Genomic DNA, 27544 nt, shown 5'->3' on the forward strand with positions numbered 1-27544 from the left:
TTTTATTATATCTTTTCATGTGACAACACTGAAGAAATGACACTTTGCTACAATGTAAAGTAGTGAGTGTACAGCTTGTATAACAGTGTAAATTTGCTGTCCCCTCAAAATAACTCAACACACAGCCATTAATGTCTAAACCGCTGGCAACAAAAGTGAGTACACCCCTAAGTGAAAATGTCCAAATTGGGCTCAATTAGCCATGTTCCTTCCCCGGTGTCATGTGACTCAGGTGTGAATGGGGAGCAGGTGTGTTAAATTTGGTGTTATTCCTCTCACTCTCTCATACTGGTCACTGGAAGTTCAACATGGCACCTCATGGCAAGATCTGAAAAAAAGAATTGTTGCTCTACATAAAGAAGGCCTAGGCTATAAGAAGATTGCCAAGACCCTGAAACTGAGCTGCAGCACGGTCACCATGACCATACAGGACAGGTTCCACTCAGAACAGGTCTCACCATGGTCGACCAAAGAAGTTGAGTGCACATGCTCAGCGTCATAACCAGAGGTTGTCTTTGGGAAATAGACACATGAGTGCTGCCAGCATTCTGCAGAGGTTGAAGGGGTGGGGGATCAGCCTGTCAGTGCTCAGACCATACGCTGCATCAAATTGGTCTGCATGACTGTCGTCCCAGAAGGAAGCCTCTTCTAAAGATGATGCACAAGAAAGTCCGCAAAGTTTGCTGAAGACAAGCAGACTAAGGACATGGATTACTGGAACCATGTCCTGTGGTCTGATGAGACCAGGATAAACTTATTTGGTTCAGATGGTGTCAAGCGCGTGTGGCGGTAACCAGGTGAGGAGTAAAAAAACAAGTGTGTCTTGCCTACAGTCAAGCATGGTGGTGGGAGTGTCATGGTCTGGGGCTGCATGAGTGCTGCCAGCACTGGGGAGCTACAGTTCATTGAGGAAACCATCAATGCCAACATGTACTGAGACATACAGAACCAGAACATGATTCCCTCCTTTCGGAGACTGGGTCTCAGGACAGTATTCCAACATGGTAACGACCCCAAACACACCTCCAATACGACCACTGCCTTGCTAAAGAAGCTGAGGGTAAAGGTGATGGACTGGCCAAGCATGTCTCCAGACTTAAACCCTATTGAGCATCTGTGGGTTATCCTCAAACGGAAGGTGAAGGAGCGCAAGGTCTCCAACATCCACCAGCTCTGGTGGCAACCTGCGAAGCTCTGGTGAACTCCATGCCCAAGAGGGTTAAGGCAGTGCTGGAAAATAATGGTGGCCACACAAAATATTGACACTTTGGGCCCAATTTGGACATTATCTAAACCTGCTTGTTTTTGTATTCAGTTTTTAGGGATGTGGGCAGCAATTCTGGTTTCATAGACCGATGGTACTATCACAACTTACTTATGCCCTTTGAGTCATTCCTGCTATTCCAACCCACAAGAAAAAAATGGAATGAGCTGATGGGACGATATGAATTGGAGTTACATGCATCCAAAAGAATGAATGGAACAAAATAATTTTGGATTTGTTTGTTATGTTATGATTCTGTGATGCTGATGGAGCCACCTCCATCCAACCCTAACACAAGAAGTAGGAATCATCTAATTTCACTTTAATACCTTACTGTAACTTATTACTGCAATACGTTTCCATTTCTTATGTAGTGCATTTTTATATTTTATACAAAATAAAAACAAAATGGATCCCAATCAATTTGGGTCATTCATTATGTTGTTACATTATTTTGGATGCTTCAAACATTACCAAAGGCCCAAACTATTGCATAATGCCATCTGAATGAATACGAATTCATTGTTTTTGTTATTTATTTTGGATTCATTGAAATTTGTTACTAGTGATTGAGAGATTCAAATACATCTGGATCTTTGAAAAACAAAAATTTCTAGTCAGTACGTTTCTGATAAGATTTATGCTTATCAAGCTAGTAGTCACATTTAACTGGAATTGTAGGGCCTATCACATCAGGTGACGTAAGATTGCGTTGGGCAGCTATTCCAGCACAGTCTCACTACACGACAAGGCAAAAGGAAGAAGTGTTGGTGAACTTGATGATAGTATTTTTATCCTGCGTTCAGTTAAGTAGTGAGAGGTGCTGAGCAATTTTAGCAAGGGGTGCCATGGATGCAATCCAGATGTGCTGGCAGTGCAGTATGTTCACAGTTTAGGGTATGTTTGTCTTTTTTTTTTAAATAACAAACATGTCATACTTACCTCTACTGTGCAACTCGTTTTGCACAGAGTGGCTCCGAACCTTGTCTTCTGGGGTCCTCTCGCGACTCCTCTCCACATCGGATAACCCCCTAGGAGAAGCGTTCTCCTAGGGGGTTACCTTGCGGGCGCATTCCCGAGTCCACCATTTGCGTCCATAGAAACAAATGCCGGACTCGGCCCCGCCCCCCATAGGATGCATTAAGGTGAAAAAACACAAAGGTTTACAACCCCTTTAAGGGGGTCATATGGAGTTGGTAGATGTGTGTGTGTGTGTGTGTGTGTGTGTGGGGGGGGGGGGGTTGGCAAAAGTGTGATATGACTTTGGTGCACTTAATGTCCTTCTCTTAGCGGCTCAGTTTCTGCAAGCATCATAAATGTAGGCCAGTGGCCCTCTCACTGACTCCCAGGAGGTGGTGACTAGTCGTGCACTGAATTGAAATTCCTGTGCCAAAACTGAAAAAATTCAGGATGCACTTGGCCGAAAGCCGAAATGGACAATTTTTTCTTTAAAAATGTGGTGTTTTTTGCATTGAAGTCACTAGGGGGCGTATTTGCATTGAAGTCAATGGGACGTGATTTTGCATTGAAGTCACTAGGATGTGAATTATCATTGAAGTCACTAGGATGTGAATTATCATTGAAGTCACTAGGATGCGAATTTGCATTGAAGTCACTAGGACGCAATTTTGCATTGAAGTCTATGGGAGGCGATTTTGCATTGAAGTCTATGGATTGTGATTTGCATTGAAATCTATGGGAGGTGACTTTGCATTAACCACTTCCTGACCGCCGCACGACGATGTACGTCCTAAGTTTGAACGGGGATATCGTTGTTATGGCAGCAGCTAGCTGCCATAACCCCGGTATCCCCGTTTTCGTGCGGCGGCCGGCTTTCAGATAAAAGTGGTCCCTGCGGCGGATTTGCCGCGAGATCACTTTTATCGGTGGCGGGAGAGGGCCCCCCCCCTCCCGCCGCGATCCGGTGCCCTCCGCCGCTTACCGGAGCCGTCGGTAACGGCGGAGGCGATCGCGTCCTCCTCTGTGGTGTGTCTGGAGACGAGTGAGGCCAAGATGGCGCTCACTCGTCTCCATGACACTGCTGGGCGGAAGCGACGTCAAAACATCACTTCCGTCCACGCCTCTTAAAGGCATATTTTTTCAAATGTCATTTTTCTAAATGACTTTTTTTTTTATTTTTTTTTTTTATTCCATTTTAGTGTAAATATGAGATCTGAGGTCTTTTTGACCCCAGATCTCATATTTAAGAGGTCCTGTCATGCTTTTTTCTATTACAAGGAATGTTTACATTCCTTGTAATAGGAATAAAAGTGACAACATTTTTTTTTTTTTTTTAAACAGTGTAAAAATAAATAAAATATTGTAAAATAAATAATAAAAATTAAAAAAAAAAATTTTAAAACCCCCTGTCCCGACGAGCTCGCGCGCAGAAGCGAACGCATACGCGAGTAGCGCCCGCATATGAAAACGGTGGTCAAACCACACATGTGAGGTATCACAGCGACCGGTAGAGCGAGAGCAATAATTCTAGTCCTAGACCTCCTCTGTAGCGCAAAATATGCAACCTGTAGAATTTTTTAAACGTCGCCTATGGAGATTTTTGAGGGTAAAAGTTTGACGCCATTCCACGAGCGGGTGCAATTTTCAAGCATGACATGTTGGGTATCAATTTACTTGGCGTAACATTATATTTCACATTATATAAAAAAATTGGGATAACTTTACTGTTGTTTTATTTTTTTATTCAAAAAAGTGAATTTTTTCCAAAAAAAGTGCGCTTATAAGACTGCTGCGCAAATACGGTGCAAAAAAAAGTATTGCAATGACCGCCATTGTATTCTCTAGGGTGTTAGACAAAAAACCATATATATTGTTTGGGGGTTCTAAGTAATTTTCTAGCAGAAAAGCCTGTTTTAAACATGTAAACACCTAAAATCCAAAACGAGGCTGGTCCTTAAATGGTTAATGTCTATGGGAGGCAACTTTCCATTGAGGTCTATGGGACAAGACTTTGCATTGATGTCTATGGGACATGACTTTGCATTAAAGTGGAGCTTCACCCACTTTTACAATTCTTCAGCATCCCTCACTAAACTGTGCACTGTAAACGAATTGGATATTTTTATTTTATTTTTTTTCAGCACCTACTGTATATCTGCTGTATTCATTTCTCACTTCTTCCTTCCTGGCCGTGGCCCATCGCATCATTTCCTGTTTGCAATGCCTTCTGGGAAGGGGTGGCAACTTCCTCTGACACTGCCGTTGCTATGGAAACCTGACCTGAAACCTATTACACTGCTTGTGCTGCACTGAGCATGTGCAAGGATGAGATCCAGGAACAAATACAGTCTGGCTTCAGATGCCCACACTTAAGATGGCCACGGCCTGCTGTAAGTTTATAAAATAACAAACTTCTGCTATAAACTAACAAAACAGACCTTAGTTTACAGACTAACTATACTAGAATACATTAAGCTTGTGTATTATATCGGTATTTTTATTTAAAAAGTATAATTTGTCCGGAACACCACTTTAAAGTCTATGGGACGTGATTTTGCATTGAAGTCTATGGGATGCAGCATGCCATCATCAGCACCTTTTTTTTCCATCGACAAAACGCCGATAATTGTATTTGCGGACGATATATTGGTGCCCTAATGGTGACAGGCTCTTGTTGAGGGGGCCACTGAAGCCTTGTCCTGGTAACTGGGTTTTTCAGTGATCTGAAGTAGAGAGAGTAAGATGAACACTCCAGGTTCTCGGCGGCAACTGCCAACAATAGTATTGCTGACAGGGCTGCTAAATCTCCAGTGTCTGCCCTCTCGGCCTTGAGCTTGAGTCTGGTGGTCTTGGGCTCCTGCCTACAAACAGGTGCTCCTTGGCCCACGCCAAGAGAGCTTTAAGAGGTCTTTCCTGGGTGATTCAATGAAAAATAACCCCTCCTGGCTCCCCAAAGTCTGTTGGAACCTATGGTTCAGCAAGTCAGTTATTCCTTTACATGGCTGCCATTTCGGACTACCCAGGATTTCAGGCACTTTGCATTAATGTCTATGAGCTTACTTGACTTTATGGTATGGGTGAAAAATTGCTGGTGAGCTTCCACCACTCTTCTATTGAGAGCATTCTGCATTTTGGTGTGGTATGCCAGTTGCTTAACAGTTGACATGATTGCATTGCAGAAAATCATTATTACCACACAAAAAATGATTAGCTGTCAGCTCTCTACTACTAGTTCCTGTGCAGAACAAAATGCATTTTGAAGGATTCTTTGCACCCAAGACATCTTCTCCCACCCGTTGCAGCGCTGCCAGCTTCTCTTCTTTTTTCTCCCTTCAGCTGCACTGCAGGGGGATTGGCGTTAGCACATGCACCCCTTCCATCTGCTGTCTGGGCCCCCATGTGCCCCTTTCCCCTGCAGCGCTTCCGGCTTCTCTCCTCTCCTGCCAGGCAGCTGCTGGCACACAGGGGGATGTTTCAGGATGGAGAGTGGGGGAAGGGGCCGGTAAATATGTAATTAATTTACTGGCCCCTTCCATTCCTGAATGACTACAGTGAGCCATCAGTAACAATCACTCCTGTGTCCATTTGCTACTATGCTTCAGTTTGTGAATGAGTAGGAAGCCTCAGAGCGCTTTCTATTTATTCATCTGTGCAGCTGACTTTACAGAGAGAGGGACTGATAATTCTATGTCCTCAGTCACTTTTGGCTGGGGGAAGGGGGTCCTGTCAGGTAGGCTGTTTGGGGCCCTGTGATTTTCTAAAAGCAGCCCAGCCTGTGACGGTTACCTGCAGTTGTCATTGAATTCACCAACTGTTCAATGATCAGTAACCTTTGACACACTGGCTGTTGTGTGATCTTAGCCACCAGGGTCCAAGAGAAGTCCTTTGATCGTAGAGATGAACACAAGCTTTGTCACACAACTGTTGGCCGTTGTTGCTCCCAGAATCCCAGAAGTAGTTTGTTAGCAGAGCATAATCAGTCAGTCATCCATTCCACCAGCCAAGAGGGAGAAAAGAGCAACAAGAGTGATCTGCCCATCCAAGCAGCTGTTCTATGACACATTGGTGTGAGAGTTCCAAGAAAGTCGTCAATCTTCTCCGTTTCCAGAAAGGGTGACTCTGGCTCACCCCCGACACACTTTGGTGGGCCTTTCCAATATCAGTGGTCTATGGTCAAGGAAACCCCTCTCACTCTGACCAATGGTGAAAGGCTCCTGTTTAAATGCTAATTGTTTATTATCATATGTTTACTAACCTAAGGTTGCCGACTATTGTTTTTACAAAGCTTAGTACCAGCTTATGGATGATTGTTACCAATTTCGGCTTTATTCACACTAATGCGTTTTTTGATGCACTTTGCATTTTGCAGAAATGCAAGGAAATTTTTTAACATGGGTTCCTATGGAACATGTTTACATCAATGCATTTTTGTGCCTCTGCGTTTTTGGAAAGGGTCGGGGACTTTTTTTATGTAATAGAATTCAATGGACCCACATCCAAAATGCAAGTACCGCGTTTTTACCTCTATTTTGGTGCGATTTGCGTTTTTTGTTATTTCTTTTTTTTTTTACACTGTATATAGCTGGTTGCTAAGGAGGGGACCGGGAAGCCAGATTATGTAATTATATTATCCGGCAGCCACGCCCCCTTGTGACATCTCCGCCCAGAGCGTGATGGGTCCGTGACATCACAAGGAGGCATGGCCGCCAGATGACGTAATCCGATTGGCACGCCCCCATCGTTATTTAAGAAATGCAGGACATCGGCGCCAACAGATCAGCGGGACGCAGCATCGGAGGGGAGTCGTTGGCTGGAGCTGCGGTAGAGGAAGAAGAACACCGGACAAAGAAGACAGAAGAAGAACGGAAGAAGAAACAGGGGGAGAAGGAGAAGACCGGAGGATGAAGATGCAGGAGAAGATGGAGGAAGACTGGAGGAAGAAGCGGAGAAGAAGAAGAAGATTTTTAATAAAAGACTTGTCAAAAACTGTGTACTGTGTTTTTTAACACTACACTACTTTTTTTTTAGTGAATGGGTAGGGGTACAATGTACCCCATACTCATTCACATGGGGGGGAGGGATCTGGGGGCCCCCTTGTTAAAGGGGGCTTCCGGATTCCGATAAACCCCCGCCCGCAGACCCCGACAACCACCGGGCAAAGGTTGTCGGGAAGAGGCCCTTGTCCCCATCAACATGGGGGCAAGGTGCACCCATCCCCCCCATGTTGAGGGCATGCGGCCTGGTATGGTTCGGGGGGGGGCGCTCGCTCGTCCCCTCCCTTTCCTGACCTGCCGGGCTGCATGCTCGGATAAGGGTCTGGTATGGATTTTATGGATTAAAAAAAAAATTTGGTGTGTGGGGGTCCCCTCCAAATCCATACTAGACCCAAGGGCCTGGTATGGACCTGGGGGGGACCCCATGCTGTTTTTTTCTCTCAATTTTTTTTTTTTTTTTTAGCCAGCAATTCTTTCTTTTTTACATTCTGCGGGAAGCCAGCTGACAACTGATGACTCATCGGATGTTAAGGACGCGGCGGCCACGGTGGTGTGAGATGCGAGTTCAGCCATAAAGTTGTATGGCTGAATTCGCATTAGAGTTGCTTAGAAAAAAGTGCAGGGACTTGTTTTTCCCCACACTTAGAATCGGATCGCATGGGTGTTCTCACCTATGCGATCCGATTCCTGTGCAAATTCAAAGTTCGCACTGCGATCTGTGAACCGATCTGGGGGTGTCATTAACAATGTATTGACACCCGCAACGGTTCGCAGAAGGCAGTGTGAACTGCCTGCGGGAGAGATGCGATGTGGGAACCGGTGCTGTTATCATGCTGGTTCCCGCATCGCATCAGTGTGAACCAAGGCTTAAGATTAAATTCGTACTGCACCATAGGAATTCGTATCGCACCCGCAGTCAACATGCACAGGACCCTTTTTTTTTTTCTCGCACCAAATTCGCAACGCATAGATGGCCAGGCCATGGAATACTATGCTTTTTACATGACCTGCGAATCTGTGTATTCTAAACGCATCAAGCCTGTTGTAAATTTGCATCAGTTTGAACCCAGGCTCAATTGAACTTGCAGTAAACTTGCAGCACACAGTTCACATCTCTGCAAATTGTTCACTGTCTGCCTCCTGAAATTCGTGGTAAAAACGCGGAAAATTCACACCTGTCCACCTCAAAACCCAAGGCAAAATCGCACCTCACACAGGACAAAAAAAGTATCAAATTCGCAGTACATTGCATCGCAGTAGTGTGAACCTAGGCTTAGCTACAAAGGTGTGAGTAACTTATTACCTGGTGTGTTGGTGGGGCAAAAATGGTTTCAAGAGTCAAGGCAGAGAACAGAGGACCCATCATACCAGGCAGCTCTTGCGGGGGGGTGGTGGGTGTAGTGCTACAATTATATTATGCCGTGTACACACAAGCGGAATGTCCGACAGAAAAAGTCAGACGGAAGCTTTTCATCGTCTATTCCGATCGTGTGTATGCCTCATTGGAGTTTTTTTTTTCCGAAAATTCTGACGAACCTAGAAATAGAACATGTTCTAAATATTTCCAACGGAACCAATTTCTATCCGGAAAACTAGGGTTGTCCAGATACCGATACCAGTATCGATATTGAGACCGATACCGAGCATTTGCGCGAGTACTTGTACTCGCACAAATGCTCCCGATGCCTTAGCTGATACCTGGCTGGGATGGGAGAGACAGGAAGTCGGCGGGCGGAGCGGAGGACGAAGCTGAGAGCAGAGCGGAGAGCAACTCTTCAAGCAGGTAGTACAGAGTGCAGGGCACAGCTGCATCATCCATCGGGATCGGCGACCGGAGCAGTCAAATTCAGTAATGGAAGTGATGCTCCGTGTTGCAGTTACACCATCAGTGTAACGCCATCTTGGTACACCCTGCACTCAGCCACAGTATGCCAGCAGCGGACATCTAGTTACACCCAGCCCATATAGTACGGGCTGGGTGTAACAAGATGTCCGCTGCTGCTTTATTGAGGCTGAGTGCAAGGTGTACCTAGATGGGCGTCACAGAGGCAGCTTAAAAAAAAATAATCCTCTCGTACCCATAAGTGTCAGCCATCAACCAGTGCTCATCAGTGACATCTGTTAGTGCCATCCATCAGTGCCCATCCAGCCAGTGCCACTGCCAGCCATCAGTCAGTGCCAGCCATCAGTGCATGCCACCTATCAGTGCCCATCAGTGCATGCCACCTATCAGTGAGTGCCACCTATCAGTGCCCATCAGTGCGTGCCACCTATCAGTGCATGTCACCTATCAGTGCTCATCAGTACTGCATAATCAGTGCCACCTATTAGTGCTCATCAGTCAGCGCCATCTAGCAGTGCCAGCCATCAGTGCCCATTAGTATGTGCTACCTATCAGTGCCCATTAGTGTGTGCCACCTATCAGTGCCCATTAGTGTGTGCCACCTATCAGTGCCTATTAGTGTGTGCCACCTATCAGTGCCCATTAGTGTGTGCCACCTATCAGTGCCCATTAGTGCTACATGACATTAAAAAAAAAGTATCAGTAATTGGTATCGGCGAGTACTTGAAAAAAAGTATCGGTACTTGTACTCGATCTTAAAAAAGTGGCATCGGGACAACCCTAGGGAAAACCGCTCGTCTGTATGCTGTTCCGACGGACCAAAAATGACGCATGCTCTGAAGCAAGTACGAAACAGACGCTATTGGCTACTGGCTATTGAACTTCCTTTTTCTATTCCCGTTGTACGTGTTGTACTTCACCACGTTCTGGATGGTCGGACTTTGGTGTGACCGTGTATATACAAGACAGCTTGAGCGGAATTCCGTCGGAGTTCCGTCGGAGAAACCTTCAGAGTTTATTCCGACGGCAAAACTGGTTGTGTGTTCAGGGAATTAGTTATTGATTTAATTTATGTTTGTGTGCTGTAAAGTTGTTGGGTTATACGTTTATGTGTGTAATGCATTGTTTTTAGGTTTTAGGAGTCATGTTAAATTTTTTAGTACAATGATAATAGAGGCTTTCTATTTCTATTATTCCAGTATCTCTGTCTCTTTTTAAACCAATATAATCAAAGCAATGGATGTAAAAGGCAGAGTGCCTCAGCCTCTGTGTGCTTGCTATTATACTGCCTTATGCAACAGGAGGAATGAGGACATGGGAGTACTTTTACAATGAAATACATTTTATGAAGCAAGAACTTTGACCATGTGACACCTCTAGATCGTGTTAGGCTGCATTCCAATCAGACGAAAAAGCTTTCACACACACAATATATGTGTTACAGATTACAACTGAGCTTACTGTGAATCTTCTACTTTCCACTATGGGCTACTTGATGAAAGGATGGTGCTTTGTTGCCCTCGTGGCTTTAGTTGGATATCTGTACAGAGATACTTTTGACCCTGGTAAGAAAATGTATGGGATACATAAATGGCTATATACTTGATTTGGTTTATCAGGGGCAGGAAGCTGAAATATTGCAGGGTATAGTTTGCTTTGTATAATGTGTGACTCATAGTTATGTGTGGTTTTATAAGTATATGTGATTTCAGGCTAGTGGGAGGTATTGCTGTGTTTATATGGCAATGTTGTGCTGTAATGACATCACACTATATTCAACTTTATTGAAATGTCACAAAATGAGATTTCATTTGTCTTTATGCACTGCAGTGCGTTGCAGTGCCTTGTAGTCCATTATAAGATCTAGAGGCAATTTGCCTTGGGGCATTGTGTCCACACTGGGCAACACTGCCCTAAAGATTCACTCCCATATAATATGATGATAATATAATACTACAGCTAGTACAATGTTAGGCCCCTTTCACACGGGCGGCTGTTCTGCCGCTGTTAAAAGCATGTTCTGTCCGCAGCTAAAAGCACAGTTCTATCCGCCCGTGTGAAAGGGGCCTTACTCTAATTTACTGATTTCTCAAATATGCTGCTATTCTTGTTTATTGGTTTAGAAGTTCAACAATATATATTAGACTACAACACTTGAGCGTTTTGTAGTTTGAGTCCAGGTTCACATTGATGCGATTTGACATGTCAAATCACATTACAAATCGGCGGCTATTGCCGGCAATAGCACTGTCTAAATCGGTGCGACACCGACTTTGCGGCGCCACACTGATTCACAAAAGACGTTTCTGTACTACTTTTGGTGACTTCGGGCACGATTTTAATAGACATCCTTGCAGGAACCCGCACAGATGTCTCTAAAATCGCCCCCGAAGTCGGACTGAAATGCGGGTATGAAATCATGCGAGTTCAGCTGAACTCGCACAATTTCAATCCCGCAGCAGTGTGAACCTAGGTTGAAGCTTAACAAGCAAAAACCTTTTATTTTCAATAGCCCTTGTTTACATCTGAGCATCCTGTCGCTTGTAGCAAAATGCCTGTCGCTCAAAAAAGTATATGAGTTACTTTTCAGGCAGAATTGAGCATTTTTGTCCCCGCAGAGCTCAATGTAAACGCCTCTAAATGCAAAGGCGGCAAAACGCCGCTAGACGCTGCATGTAAACGCAGCAAAATGGACGTTTTAAATGTGGGTTACTATCTGTCAAGTTAAATCGTTCAGGAGAGGTTGTAAAAACATCCTGTGTACATGAAGCCTTAGACCCCATACACACTATTCGATTTTCTGCAGATTTTTGTCTTCAGATTTACCAAAACCATATAATATGAGGGTTGTAAACCTTCGAGGAATAGAATGCATTGAGGTGAAAAACCTCCTATAATGCTGCAGCCCCCCCAAGCCCCCGCTTTACTTACCTGTACCCCCTCTATCTCGTCCTGGGACGAGCACACCAGCAAAAGCCAGTGTCTTGGGTCCTGATTGGATGGATTGATAGCAGCGCAGCCATTGGCTTTCGCTGCTGTCAATCAAATGCAATGACCCGGGGGGCGGGGCCAAGTCATACATTCGGCTTCTATGGACACCGAATGAATGACTCGGGAGCGCACCTGCAAGGTAACCCCCCGGGAGAGCGCTTCTCCCAGGGGGTCATCTAATGCGGGGAGGAGCCGCAGAGGCACCCCAGAAGACGAAGTTCGGGGACACTCTACAAAACAAGCTGCACAGTGGAGGTATGATATGTTTGTTATTAAAAAAAAAACAAAGCTTTAGTGTCACTTTAGATCTTCTATTTGTATGCAATCAGACAGGCCCTTGCACTACAAGGTTTTGGTAAATCTGAAGACAAAAATCTGCAGAAAATCTAATAGTGTATATGGGGCTTTAGAGGCTATTTATAGCGCTAAAACGCCTGAAAACTGTCTAAGTGTGGAAGGGGTCTTAAGAAAGACGTGCAATTCTGCTCATAAAAAAAAAAAACGATTGAAAAAATGCTTGGAAATGTGATGCTTAGGTGTGAACGTAGCCTTAAACCTGTACATGTGAATCAGTGTCTGTGTTTCACTTGTGACTTTGCATGTTTTTGTGTTTTGAACTTCATGAGATTTCATGCACTCAACGTTCGGCTAGGGGGCAGTAAAACCAGACAGTTGAGCCATGGTTTTACCACCCTCTCAACTGCCCACCTGGAACCACTCAAGGCTGTACACATGGCACGGTCGCTGCAAAAAAAGCATGTTGCATTTAGGCATTACCGCCACCCTACGTGGCCAATGCAAGTCGATCGAGCTGCAACCATATGCAGTGCACGCAATTGCGACCTGGTTAAAGCATTTACAGAGTTAAAGCAGACAGTGAGGAAGCAATATAATATCACCTTTCACAAGGTCTCTGAAGAGCGATCCAATGCAAATTCTTCAGAGGGCACTGCACATGTGAATGAGCCCTTAAAGTTTTTTAGTTTTTTGTGCCTATTTGCACATTTTAGCTCAGAGGAAACACTCCGTACCAGTTATATTGTTGTGTAGTGTTATTATTTATTTATTTTTCCTTATTCTTGTAATAAACAGGTGTTGCATGGGTGAATTCAGAAATAAAATGAATAGCAAGACCAGGGTTATGTAATTTTAAATACAACTACTGCATTGTGGTAATAGCGGATCATAAAAAAAGCCACATTGCATGACTTGTTTTGGGAAAATACTTTTTGATCTCTAATTAATATGTGATAGGATACTCACTGTATATGTACTTAAAAATGTATTTTTTGGATAAAAAAAAAGATTCATTGAAAACTATGTGATTTGCTGAAATGTTCTGCTCATATTTTTCAGAAAGTCTTGTCAATGCTAGGGTCCTAGTTACTGGTGCAAGCACTGGCATTGGCGAAGAAATAGCATACCACTACGCCAGGGCAGGTGCTCACCTCTTACTAACGGCAAGAAGGGAAGATGCTCTGCTCAAGGTGAGTAATGAAAAAATAATCAACTGCCTGGGGGGTGTGCAATTTATTAATTCCAAAAGTTCGAACTAGAGAGTTGGGTCAGGATTGGGATGATCTCTAAACTGGCACATTTTCATTAATGCTTAGATAAGGTCTCAAACATAAAGGTTTATGATGTTACCAGCTTTAGAGAGATATTCATCATGGCTAATAAATTAATGTATAATAAAGTGGATAGTTTTAGATGTAGCACCCTGATGTTTAGACAGGGTTGCTATTAAATTTATTTGCCAAGTAATAGTTGCCTTAGCCGATTGTTAGGAGGTCAATTGATTTCACCCTAATTCTGGAATTGCTGCCCTTCTCTCGTCTGTCACTAGATGGCCGGGTGACATTAGATAAGACAAGGGCATTGCAAGGACAGATTAAGAATGAATGGGGTGTCTCAGCCAATAGGCAGGGTTTTTTTTGTTGAGTCCCTTGGCCTACTGGGAGAACCTATTTATTTGGATGGAGTCAGATGATCGCTGTTCTGTGCCACCTGTAAGGCTGTCTGGGTGGACGTGTGTTGTATTGCCCCAGGCTGCTAGGCCAGAAAACTAAGGCCTATCCCGGGGACATCTGGCTGCTAGGCTATCTTAAGGCCTATCCAGAAGTGGTGCAAGGTTGGGACTGCGGTCTTGTAGTCCAACCAGAAGTAACAGTTCCGCCGGCCGGGGAGCCAGTCGTGGTCGGAGGTAGAGGGGAAGCTGTCGCCACTAAGGGTCCATCCACCTTGTTACCGGAGACCTTTGTAAGTAAGCTGAGGCTAGTACCAGAGCAGACTTCTCGCCAACCGGGGATGGGGAAGAAGTGGGAAAGCATCAGCAATTGCCAAGTCAGGGACCCAGCGGGACAGCAGAGGTGACGCTTCTTGAGTGCCAAGCCAGGGACCTAACATGTTAGCAAGTGTGAAGCTTGAGGAGTATCTGTGAGTGCCAAGCCAGAGACCCAGCGGTGAAGTGGGGGTGACACATGAGGAAGATATTAAGTGCTAGATTGGAGGAGCTCAGGGGATACAGTGGCAGTGGATCAGTAAGTAAGAAGTGAAAGAGTTCATTGCAACCTTTGTTAGAAACTGTTACAAGACTGTTGCCATAGGAGACAGCGTTCCTACTCATGCAGATGTGCTGTCTGCCTACTGTGTAGGAGGTGATGTGAAGGGGGGGGGGGGAAACTACTGTGAAGGGGATTGATGATTTGAAAGATGGGTTGAGGACACTGCCCTGAAAAAAGGCAGTGTGTGATGTGAAGGGGGCCTGAGAACACTACTGTGAAGAGGAAACAGTGAAGTGGAGAACTGTGATTTGAGGGTGACTGAGGACACTGATGCAAGAATGGGATTGTGATATAGGAGGAGAGGGTGTGATGTGAAGGATCAAATATATTGCACAAAATTGTGGTTCAGACCTCGGCTGGAAGAACATTTTACTGATCCGACCTCCATGAATTTTAACTCAACACCCCTCTACTATAGGCTGTACATACAGGGCAGCAAATAACATCACAAAACTACATAATCAATGCACATCTTATGCCGGCGAAAAACACAAGGTGCAGGTAGGAAGGTTTATAACACCTTTAACCACTTGCTGACCCATTCACAGTAAATATACTGTAGTAACTGTAAGCATGTGGCAGGTGCAGGCAGATTTTGCGCGCCCCCTGCTGACCCGTGCTGTGATTAGAAACAGCACAAGTTTGTCAGCAGGTTTCAGTTGAAACCTGCTGATCAGCTGTGTCCAATCACAGCACCAGGTTCTGTGTTTACAAACACATAGAACTCTGTGTACACAGAACAGTAATCTGGCTGTTTCGCTGAAAAGTAGGGAGAAAAACCAGCCAGATCTGTGAGTAAAATTAGTACACATTACACTTGTTAGGTGCACAGTTAACCTCTTGATTGACCCTTGATGTTAACCCCTTCCCAGCCAGTATCAGTACAGTGTACAGTATTATATCTGATCACTGTATTAGTGTCAGTATTTATTATTTACTTATTAGAGGTACTTCCAATGCTGTGAAAAAGTATTTGCCCCCTTTGTCATGATACAGCATCTCAATTTGATTTAAGTCTGGGCTTTGACTAGGCCACTCCAAAACCTAAATTTTGCTTTGTTTGAACCATTTGGAGGTGGACTTGTGTTTCGGATCATAGTCCTGCTGCATAACCCAAGTTCACTTGAGCTTGAGGTCACAAACTGATGGCCGGACATTCTCCTTTAGGATTTTTTGGTAGAGCTCAGAATTCATGGTTCCATTAATTATGGTAAGTCGTCCAGGTCCTGAAGCTGCAGAGCAGCCCCAGACCATCACCCTACCACCACCATGTCTGACTGTTGGTATGATGTTCTTGTTATGAAATGCTGTATTCGTTTTATGCCAGATGTGACAGGACACACACCTTCCAAAAAGTAAAATTCTCCCATGGATGCCATTTTTGCCCAGTCTCTTTTTTTATTGTTGAATCATGAACACTGATCTTACCTGAGGCAAGTGTAGGCCGGCCACTCCTGGTAAGGTTCACCACTGTTCCAAGTTATCTCCACTTGTGGATAATGGCTTTTCCCGTGGTTCACTGGAGTTCCAAAGCCTTAGAAATGGCTTTGAAACCCTTCCTAGACTGATACATGTACATTACTTTGTTTCTAATCTGTTCTTGATTTGTTTTAGATTGTGGCATGATGTGTGGCTTTTTGTGATCTCTTAGCGTGCTTCACTTTGACAGACAGCTGCTATTTATGGGATTTCTTGATTCAACAGGTTTTGCAGTAATCAGGCCAAGTGTGGCAAGTGAAATTTAACTCCGCTTTCCAAAAAATTGTGGTTAATTACAGTTCATTCATGATTCAGCATGGGAGGGGGCAATTACTTTTTCACATTCAGGCAGGTTTGAACAACTTTTTCCCTTAATAAATGAAATAATAATTTAAAAACTGCATCTTGGATTTACTCGGTTTATCTTAAAATTGTGTAATATTAAAATTTGTTTGATGATCTGAATCATTTAAGTGTGAGAAATATGCAAAAAATTAAAAATCAGGAAGGGAGCAAATACTTTTTCACAGCACTGTATATAGTGCTGTCAGTTTATGCAGTTATTTTACATATACATTGTACATTCACATCAGTCCCTGCCCTCAAGGAGCTTACAATCTAAGGTCCCTAACTCACATTTATACATACACATTCTAGGGCCAATTTAGGCAGGAGCCAATTAATGTACCAGAATGTCTTTGGAGTGTGGGAGGAAACCGGAGTTCCCGGAGGAAACCCACACAGGCACAGGGTGAACATGCAAACTCCAGGAAGATGGTGTGATGGTTGGGGTTCAAACCGATGACCCTAGTGCTACTAGGAAGTGCAAACCACTTGTGCTGCCCAGCGATGTCACTGGCAGTTAGTGTGCCTTCTAGCCAGTGTCTGTTAGCGCCAGATTGCCTGCCACACTATCACAGTCCCACTGTAAGTCGCTGGTCACTGCCATTACCAGCATAGCGTCTATAGCTTTGTAATTTCCAGTATATATACCATAGTTTGTAGACACTATAACTTTCACACAAACCAGTTAACCACTTGCCTACTGAGCACTTTTACCCCCTTCCTGCCCAGGCCAATTTTCAGCTTTTAATGTTTTCATACTTTGAATCACAACTGCATGGCCATGCAGCATTGTACCCATATGAAATTATTTATCATTTTGTTTCTCACATATAAACCTTTATTTAGGTGGTATTTAATCACCACTGTTTTTTTTTTTTTTTTGCTAAATAAACTAAAAAAGACCAAAACTTTTTCATAGTTTGTTATAAAATTTAGCAAACAGGTCATTTTTCTCCTTCAGTGATGTGCGCTGATGGGCACTGATGAGGCGGCACCGGTGGGCACTGATAGGTTGCACTGGTGGGCACTGATTGGCAGCAATGATGGGCACTGATTGGCAGCATTGGTGGGCACTGATTTCCAGCACTGGTGGGCACTGATGTGCAACACTGGTGCCCACTGTTGGGACTGCACTGATCATACAAAAAATAAGGGTTCCAACAGGTAACCCCAGGTCAGACTTTAAAGGCACAGCAAACAAAAGGGATATGAAAAAATATATTAATATTTATTGAAACATAGATACAAATATACATGTGGTATGAAAGGGGACATAGAGACAAGGGTTAAAAATCATATACATAATATATGATATGAGCCCTAGTGCGTCAACGTGTTTTGCTGTTAAGCTTCTTCAGGACACATTCAGTATTCATTGATTGCAAGAAAAGGAAAAGGTCTCACTATCTAAAAATAAAAACACATAATTATAATAACAATAACATATATTCATAAAAAGAAAAGACACTGTTTTTGTCCAGATAAAGGACCATGGCATGTGTATATATTAAGACTAGGACAGGAAAAAAGTTACCTTGCAGGAGAGTCAACCTTGTTCAACAAATAGTCAAAAATTTCCAATAGCGGAGGGGGTGGCTCACAGCAAGAGCAAATCACAACACTAGGATTCATAAAAGCCAACTATAAACCATTTTAAAACCATGACTTAGATTTTGTACATCCAAAATCTGTTTCCCACATAACCTAGAAATGATTCATATATGTATATACCTGTTGGCTCATGACAATGAGTATCCTAGTGTATTAACCTCAAACAGGGGATAGGATATTACATGAGGAACAACAAGAAGTCATAAAGCAATGGTGTAGATCTGAGAGGAAAAATCCTTCAATCCAGAATGATCAGTAAATGGGCTCAGCTATACCCAAGTTAAGTATTCAAAAACGGTCCAAGTCAAACTGTTATACTCCAAGAAAGTCTATAAGGAAAAGCTATGTATATGTATGTGTCAAAAGCAGTCATCACAGCATACGATGCTTTTCATACTGAAATATCCCAATACCACAAATGAATAAACCAATTACAATAGGTACAAAATAAAAAGATTATTGTTTGCCAATAGATACATTTAATAGCATGTGAAGCATATTAATGCATGTTTCAACATAATATTCATATAGTAAAATGTTGTTGTCAAAATAGTTATATATCATCCTATTTATAAAAAAGATTCTCTTCACTTGTTATTACTACTAAAACGTACCTTGAAAAGAACTGTTATAAACTACAACAGTATTGGATATAGTCGAATAAACAACTAAACATCATACTTCATTAAAAAGAAATACAAAGGGGGGATATAAAAGGGGGAAGCACAGGAGAGTACAGATATATCTATGATATGATATTTAAAGGAAGGGTCTGAAACTCAACATATCGTTCAGACCAGGATATACTGTAACCTGTAAATTATACACCCATTGGGTCTCCCTTTGCAGCACCCTTTGGTCAAAATTCCCCCCTCTAGAGTCCTAATAGATACGATCGAGGGCAGCAACTGTGAAAATGTATGGATCATATTTGTGTTTAAATGCCACATGGTGGGCAATGGCCGTATTAAGCATGCCATTGGTAGCATAGTAAACATGACCCGTGATCCTTTTCCAAAGGGGTCTAATCGTTTTGCCGATGTAGAATGCTCCACATCAGCAAAAGATGATATAAATGACCCCCTTGGTCAAACAAGAAATGTGATGTCACAGAATGTGAGTCTGCCCATTAGGAAGGACAATGGAAGGTCCCTCCAATAGTAAATGGCAGAAATCACAGTTGCCACAACAGAAAAGACCAGGTTGATCACTTTGTCTATTTTGTGACCTCTGGTATTGGTTCTGTACAAGGCAATCCCTAATGGATCTATGACGCCTGTATATTATTTAAGGTCGTGATCCCAGATATTTAGAGAGTGTGGAATCCGCTAGAAAAATATGCCAATGTTTCTGAATGATGGACCGTATAGTATGATGTTATTCGGAATACGTTGTAATAAGTCTAACTACATCAGATTCCTTTTTCTTAGTTCCCGAGAACAGAATCACACTTCCCTTTGTCGACTCCAGGCTTTTTTAAAAGCCTTCTTAAGGCAAGTTTTGCTGTACCCTCTGGCCAGTAAACGTTCATATAGCAAATCAGCTCATATAAATACGAAGCTGATTTGCTATATGAACGTCCAGATCCATCCACAACATGGCCGGCCGCGCTATAGCGTGATCGGCAAGTGGTTCATATACACTTATTGGGATTTTTTTACCAAAGACATGTAGCAGAATCAGGGGCAGACTGACAACTCATGGGTCCCCTGGGCAATAGGAGATCATGAGGCCCCCAGGTTTAAAGATGACCAACACAGGATAGTCTAACTACATCAGATTCCTTTTTCTTAGTTCCCGAGAACAGAATCACACTTCCCTTTGTCGACTCCAGGCTTTTTTAAAAGGCAAGTTTTGCTGTTCTCTGGCCGTGAGCAGTATACAGGGGGAGGGGGGCATTATACAGGAGGAGGGGGGCAGTGAGCAGTATACAGGGGTAGGGAGCAGTATACAGGAGTAGGGGGGTAGCATACAAGGGGAAAAGTATACATGGGGAAGCAGTATACAGGATTAAGGGGCAGTGAGCAGTATACAGGGGGAGGGGAGCAGTATACAGGAGGACGGCGTCAGTGAGTAGTATACAGGGGGAGGGACAGTATACAGAAGGATAGTATACTGGGGGAGCAGTATACAGGAGGAGGGGGCAGTGAGCAGTATACAGGAGTAGGGGGGCAGCATACTAGGGGAAAAGTATACAGGGGGAAACAGTATACAGGATTAAGGGGCAGTGAGCAGTATACAGGGGGAGGGGAGCAGTATACAGGAGGAGGGGGTCAGTGAGCAGTATACAGGAGGAGGGACATTATACAGAAGGATAGTATACAGGGGGAGCAGTATACAGGAGGAGGGGGGCAGTGAGCAGTGTACAGGAGGAGAGGGGCAGTGAGCAGTATACAGGAGGAGGGGAGCAGTATACAGGAGGAGGGGGGCAGTGAGCAGTATAAAAGAGGAGGGGAACAGTATACAGGAGGAGGGGGGCAGTGAGCAGTATACATGGGGAGAGGAGCAGTATACAAAAGGAGCGGGGGGGGGGCAGTGAGCATAATACAGGGGGAGGGTAAGCAGTATACAGGAGGAAGGGGGACAGTATGCAGGGGGAGCAGTATACAGGAGGAGGGGGCAGTGAGCAGAATACAGGGGGAGGGGAGCAGTATACAGGAGGAGGGGGCAGTGAGCAGTATACGGGGGGAGGGGGGCAGTATAACAGGGGGAAAGTATACAGGGGGAGGTGAGCAGTGTACAGGAAGAGGGGGGCAGTGAGCAATATACAGGGGGCATTGAGCAGTATAGAGGGGGGGGGCAGTATACAGGAGGAGGGGGCAGTGTACAAGAGGAGGGGGGCAGTGTACAGTATACAGGGGGAAGGGAGCAGTATACTGGAGGAGAGGGGCAGTATGCAATGGGAAAAAAATGCAGGGGGAAGCAGTATACAGGAGGAGGGGGGTAGTGAGCAGTATGCAGGGGGGGGTGAGCAGTATACAGGAGGAGGAGGTCTGTGATCAATATACAAGGGGAGGGGGTCTGTGAGCAATATACAGGAGGAGGAGGGCAGTGAGCAGTATACAGGGGGAGGGGAGCAGTATACGGGGGGCAGTGAGCAGTATACAGGGAGAGGGAGGCAGTATACAGAAGGATATGCAGGAGGAGGGGCCAGTGAGCAGTATACAGGGGGAGCAGTATACAGGAGGAGGGGGGCGGGGAGCAGTATACAGGAGGAGGGGGGCAGTGAGCAGTATACAGGGGGAGGGGAGCAGTATACAGGAGGAGGGGGTCTGTGAGCAGTATACAAGGGGAGGGGGGCAGTGAGCAGTATACAAGAGGAGGGGGTCAGCGAGCATTATACAGGAGGAGGGGGGCAATGAGCAGGGGGAGGGGCAGTGGGCAGTATACAGGGGGAGGGGGGCAGTGAGCAGTATACAGGGGGAGGGGGGCAGTGAGCAGTATACAGGGGGAGGGGGGCAGTGAGCAGTATACAGGGAGAGGGGGGCAGTGAGCACTATACAGGGAGAGGGGGGCAATGAGCAGTATACAGGGAGAGGGGGGCAGTGAGCAGTATACAGGAAGAGGGGGCAGTGAGCAGTATACAGGGGGAGGGGAGCAGTATACAGGAGGAGGGGGGCAGTATACAGGAGGAGGGGGCAGTATACAGGAGGAGGGAAGCAGTATACAGGAGATGGGGCAGTATACAGGGGGAGGGGGGCAGTGAACTGTATACAGGGGGAGGGGAGCAGTATACAGGAGGAGGGGAGCAGTATACAAGAGGAAAAGTATACAGGGGGGAAGCAGTAAACAGGGGGAGGGGAGCAGTATACAAGAGAAGGGGGGCAGTGAGCAGTATACAAGGGGAGCAGTATACAGGAGAAGGGGGGCAGTGAGAAGTATACAGGGGCAGGGGAGCAGTATACAGGAGGAGGGGGGCAGTGAGCAGTATATAGGAGTGAGCAGTGTACGGGGGCAGTGAGCAATATACAGGGGGAGGGGGCAGTATACAGGAGGAGGGGGGCATTATACAGGAGGAGGGGGGCAGTGAGCAGTATACAGGGAATGGGAGCAGTATACAGGAGTAGGGGGGGTAGTATACAAGGGGAAAAGTATACAGGGGAAGCAGTATACAGGAGGAGGGGACAGTGAGTAGTATACGGGGGGAGTAGAGCAGTATACAGGAGGAGGGGGTCTGTGAGCAATATACAGGGGGAGGGGAGCAGTATACAAGGGGAGGGGGGCAGTGAGCAGTATACAGGAGGAGGGGGGCAGTATACAGGAGGATAGTATACAGGGGGGAGCAGTATACAGGGGGAGGGGCAGTGAGCAGTATACAGGGAAAGCAGTATACAGGAGGAGGGGGGGCAGTAAGCAGTATACAGGAGGAGGGGGCAGTGAGCAGTATACAGGAGGAGGGGGGCAGTATGCAAGGGGAAAAGTATACAGGGGGAAGCAGTATACAGGAGGAGGGGGGCTGTGAGCAATATACAGGGGGAGGGGAGCAGTATACAAGGGTAGGGGGGAAGTGAATAGTATATAGGGGGAGGGGAGCAACATACAGGGGGAGGGGACAATGAGCAGTATACAGGGAGGGGGGCAGTATAGAGGAGGATAGTATACAGGGGGAGCAGTATACAGGAGGAGGGCGCAGTGAGCAGTATACAGGGGGAGCAGTATACAGGAGGAGGGGGCAGTGGGCAGTATACAGGGGGAGGGGAGCAGTATACAGGAGGAGGGGGGCAGTCAGTAGTATACAGGGGGAGGGGAGCAGTCTACAGGAGGAAGGGGGACAGTATACAGGGGGAGTAGTATACAGGAGGAGAGGGGGGCAGTAAGCAGTATACAGGGGGAAGGGGGGAGTGAGCAGTATACAGGGGGAGGGGAGCAGTCTACAGGAGGAAGGGGGACAGTATACAGGGGGAGCAGTATACAGGAGGAGGGGGGGCAGTGAGCAGTATGCAGGGAGAAGGGGGGAGGGAGTATAAAGTGCACTAACCACAGTAGGGAGCTGAAGCATTATAGATAGAGGGAATAGCTGTAGCAGCCACTTACCACATGGAAGGCTGAGAAGCCTTAAGTGGTCGCCATCTATGCTCCTCCTCCCAGTTATCTATTACTTTCAGCAGCCACCTGTGCATGTAAATGAAGATGGCCACACCCCCAGCCCACCCACCAGCTTGGTCAGCCAGTTCAGAAGATGCTGGCTGGGAGAGAGATCATCGGGTCTGCCGGCCACAAAGGCTGCACTGCACCCGGGGAGAAACCAGAGCTAGCCTGTAGCTCCCTGTTTTCATAGATACAGTAGATGTGCTCACACGGGCCTCCTGCAATATGGCCGAGGCCGCCTGGGTAGGAGGGGCGGCTCTGCAGCACATAGAGGAACCGAACCGTCCATTTATCTCCTGCCACCGCTGAATACCTGCAGGAGGAGAAGGGAGCATTCAGCGGTGGCAGGAGATAAATGGACGGTTCAGTTCCTCTATGTGCTGCCTAGCCACTCCTCCTACCCAGGCAGCCCCATGGGTCTGCTCAGGATGTTTGGCATCAGTCAGGGGTGGGCCCCCTACTGGCCCTGGGCCCTCTGGCAGCGCCCAATATGCCCGAATGGTCAGTCCGCCCCTGTGGTAACATTTTGGCCCACATTTATGAAGATATTTAGATTTTTTTTTAATTGTATATGTTTAAAAGAAAATTATTATTATTATTATTTTTTTTTTTCATTTTCAGTCTTTTTTCGTTTATATAATAAAAAAACCTAGTGGTGATCAAATATTGCCAAAAGAAATCTCTATTTGTGGGAAAAAAAATGATTTACATATTATTTGCAAACAGTGTTGCATGAATGAGCTATTGCCAGTTAAAGCATGCTAAATAGCGAAAAATGTCCTGGTCATGAAGGGGGTAAAACCTTCCGGAGGTCAAGTGGTTAAAGGGAGTTGAAAAATAATAGTCTTATTGGCCAGAACACCAAGTGAAGATAAAGGAAACCCAGACTAAAAAAATAAATAATTGCAGCAACCCCATTAGATTACCAATTCTACAATATATTACGTTTTTACTTTTGAGTTTAGACACACTTTAAGGTTTGTTTTTCTTTTCGTTTTTTTTTTTTTTTTTATTAGCCAGCGGGCTTAAAAACATACAGTGTTTTTGAACAGCTCTGCCACATACACATTTCCCCATGTTTTATCTCTTTAAACATGCCAGAAATAAACTGGGGAATTCAATAGAGCATATACAATAATTTAGCCAATTTTTTTGGTGGTTGTTCCCTTTAAAGCTACCTGCACCTAATTTAGGCAAGCATTGCTATAGCTGTGTCAAATTCTTAAAGAATTATTGCCAGTTTTCACATGTCTGTGCTAGGAAGCTGTTATGAATGTGTCAACTCCCCGCACAGGGCTCTATTCCTGGCCATATTTATCTGTCAGGCACTAGATTCCATGGGGGTAAGCTGAATGTTAACAAAGGGGTCGGGGTCACTGATGATGTCATTACCAAATATGGCAATGGCCATATATGGTAAATGATGAATCACAGGAGAGGCAAATCTGATGGGGAACAGTTATTCCTGCCAAACCATGAAAAGCAATCTTTGCCCCACCGTTGGTGGTGTTTGTGTATATTATTGAGAAAAAGAGGGAAGTTGGCATCAAACTTCTGAGCAATGGTTGGGGTACTTTGAATTACCAAATACCTGAAGGAGGCGATTGTCCATTTAAATAGGACATTTTCCTGGATAGCGTCCATATGATGCCTGGTACTGATACATTCATGACATGGGACTTTTGGATATTGACATTAAGTTGTGCTGTCACTGATCTACATATTGTTTCTATAATCATTTACTCAAAATGGGCAGACTATTGTCGGATAACTATCTCTCAGCCTCCTGAGCAATGAACAAGATTTATAAATTGTACATTTAGGGCTCATTCACATGTGCATTAATACCCTTTATTTATACTGCATTTAAGCATTGTTTTTAAAGCCTCATAACTGCCCATCAATGCCTGCCATGAATATTTCAATGGAAACTCCACAGGTGCGGTAGTGTTTAAAATTAAGCAACATGTTGCTTTCATGAGGCATCAACAATTGTCAGGTGCCTCCATTCATTGCAATTGAAACACACTGTTACTGCACCTATAGCATTTATGGCATGTTAATGAAGCATTTTTAAATGGCCTACAACTATAGCAAGGACATTATTTAACTTTTATCAAAGCTGCACAGTTTGTTTTTATCTACAGAAAACTTGACTTGATTGAACTCTTAACCCCAAGATCTAAAAATAGATTGAACTCTTGACCCTGAGATCTAAAAATAGATTGAACTCTTGACCCTGAGATCTAAAAATAGATTGAACTTCTGACCCCGAGATCTAAAAATAGATTGAACTCTTGACCCCACGATCTAAAAATAGATTGAACTCTTGACCCCACGATCTAAAAATAGATTGAACTCTTGACCCCACAATCTAAAAATAGATTGAACTCTTGACCCCACGATCTAAAAATAGATTGAACTCTTGACCCCACGATCTAAAAATAGATTGAACTCTTGACCCCACGATCTAAAAATAGATTGAACTCTTGACCCCACGATCTAAAAATAGATTGAACTCTTGACCCCACGATCTAAAAATAGATTAAATGTTTTGGCATCTACAAAAGCTCAGAGATGGGGGATACAGTAGATGTTTCCTTTTAGGGTAGTGCCTCTTTAAACACTTGAGCCCCATATATAAAAATAGATTGAACTGTTTCACCCAGGATCTAAACTTAGATCAAACAATAGATCTCAGAATCTAAAGATGGATTAAACAGTTGAGGATCTAAAAATATAATAAATGTTCATGCATATACAAAATGCTCAGAGATGGAAAAACCAATGGGGTCATTAGTCCCCAATAGGGATGCAACAATGCTTACAATACAATAAAAGTCATGGAAAAAGGGGTTAAAAGGCTACTTCCAGTTTTGTAAGCTACGTCTCTGGTTTCATAAATGGCAGTTTTCCAGTTATTACTTTGGCTTTTTAAGCCTGGAATCAACTTATTTGAAATCCCTCTGGTCATTTCATGGTAAAATTAAGCCAAAATTAAAACAGAAATTGGTTTGGTTACAATGGTCTTTCATCATTAAGCTGGGGAGACAGCAGTCCAATGTGGTATTTGCCCTGTTTCCTGGCAATTGTAAAAAAAATTGTACCTATGCGCCAATGTAAGTCAAAATATTAAGAAAGACACTCATTGGCTCTGACTGCAGCTGTCACGTGCAAGTAAATAGCCTTTGTCCAGCTAAGCATGTAAAAGCCTAGGCCTATGTGTTGGCGCATGGCTTCCATAAATTTCAAATTCACTCTGTTGAAAACTTTTTCAGCATTGGTAGATATTTGAAAATTTGGAATTCAACAGGAGGTAGCTCTATTGTTAATGTGCAAAAGTGTTTAAAGGGATAATGATCACATTGGTTTCCCTGGGGTGGGTAAAACCTACTTAATTGAGGTTGATAAGTGTACTGTGTAGAGTAATGAGGTAGGAGTTTGCGGTACAGGATTTAGATAAATTCTTCAGGATTGTATTAAGCAAGGAGATTGGTCACTGGCAGGAACAAAAAGATAGGTCTTTCCCCACTGACCATGACCATAATTTGGGCATATAGAGTGTCCTGTGGAAAATTCAATTTTCAAGATGTTGTTATATGACCTGACACATTCTGGGACAGGTAAAGACTAAAAGGTTTTGTTTTCTTGTTAAAAAAAAAAAGACTAAAAGGTTTTGTAGTAATGTACTGTGAAGCCATTAGGACCAGGGGCTTTGTTGAGTTTCATGGAGGGGATGGCAGAGGGAAATGGGTTGTTCCACGGTGGCTCTGCCTTTATTAGAGAGGGCTGGCATGCCCAAATCTTTAACCACTTCAGCCCCGGAAGGATTTACCCCCTTCCTGACCAGAGCATGTTTTGCGTTTCGGCACTGAGTCGCTTTAGCTGACAATTGCGTGGTCGTGTGATGTTGTACCCAAACAAAATTTAACGTCCTTTTTATCCCACAAATAGAGCTTTCTTTTGGTGGTATTTGATCACCTCTGCGGTTTTTATTTTTTGCGCTATAAACAAAAAAGAGCGACAATTTTAAAAAAAAGCAAAATTATTTTACTTTTTGCTATAATAAATATCCCTAAAAAAATATATAAAAAAATAATTTCTTCCACAGTTTAGGCCGATTTGTATTCTTCTACTTATTTTTGTTAAAAAAAAATCGCAATAAGTGTATATTGATTGGTTTGCTCAAAACTTATAGCGTTCAAAATAGGGGATAAATGTATGGCATTTTTATTACCCTTCCCGCCGACCGTACGCAGATATGCGTACTCGGCTTTCCGGGGTTATACCGGGATGATGCCCGCAGCTGCAGGCATCATCCCGGTACCGTTGTTTACAGTGGGCGATTGGCTACCCATGTATAACAACCGATGCGGCTAAAAGCCACTCGGTTGTTATACCGGAG

General features: G+C 44.3%; 1 protein-coding gene across 4 annotated transcripts in view; it reads left to right on the forward strand.

The window, feature by feature from the left end:
• HSD11B1L (hydroxysteroid 11-beta dehydrogenase 1 like) overlaps positions 1 to 27544 on the forward strand; it is a 115874-nt gene that overhangs the window by 1230 nt on the left and 87100 nt on the right. For 2 of the 4 annotated variants that reach the window (XR_012235360.1, XR_012235361.1), the window contains exons 1-2: positions 10404 to 10626; positions 13409 to 13539. Coding sequence is in view for 2 of the 4 variants with exons in the window: in XM_073593690.1 (XP_073449791.1) it covers positions 10545 to 10626; positions 13409 to 13539 (213 nt within the window). In the remaining 2 variants the exon portion in view is untranslated. Of the gene's footprint in view, positions 1 to 10401; positions 10627 to 13408; positions 13540 to 27544 lie in introns of those variants that run through there. The other 2 variants (XM_073593690.1, XM_073593700.1) reach the window with 2 other exon arrangements.

This window comes from Aquarana catesbeiana, linkage group LG01 (assembly GCF_042186555.1).
Source record: "Aquarana catesbeiana isolate 2022-GZ linkage group LG01, ASM4218655v1, whole genome shotgun sequence".
In the NCBI taxonomy this organism is placed as follows: Eukaryota; Metazoa; Chordata; class Amphibia; order Anura; family Ranidae; genus Aquarana; species Aquarana catesbeiana.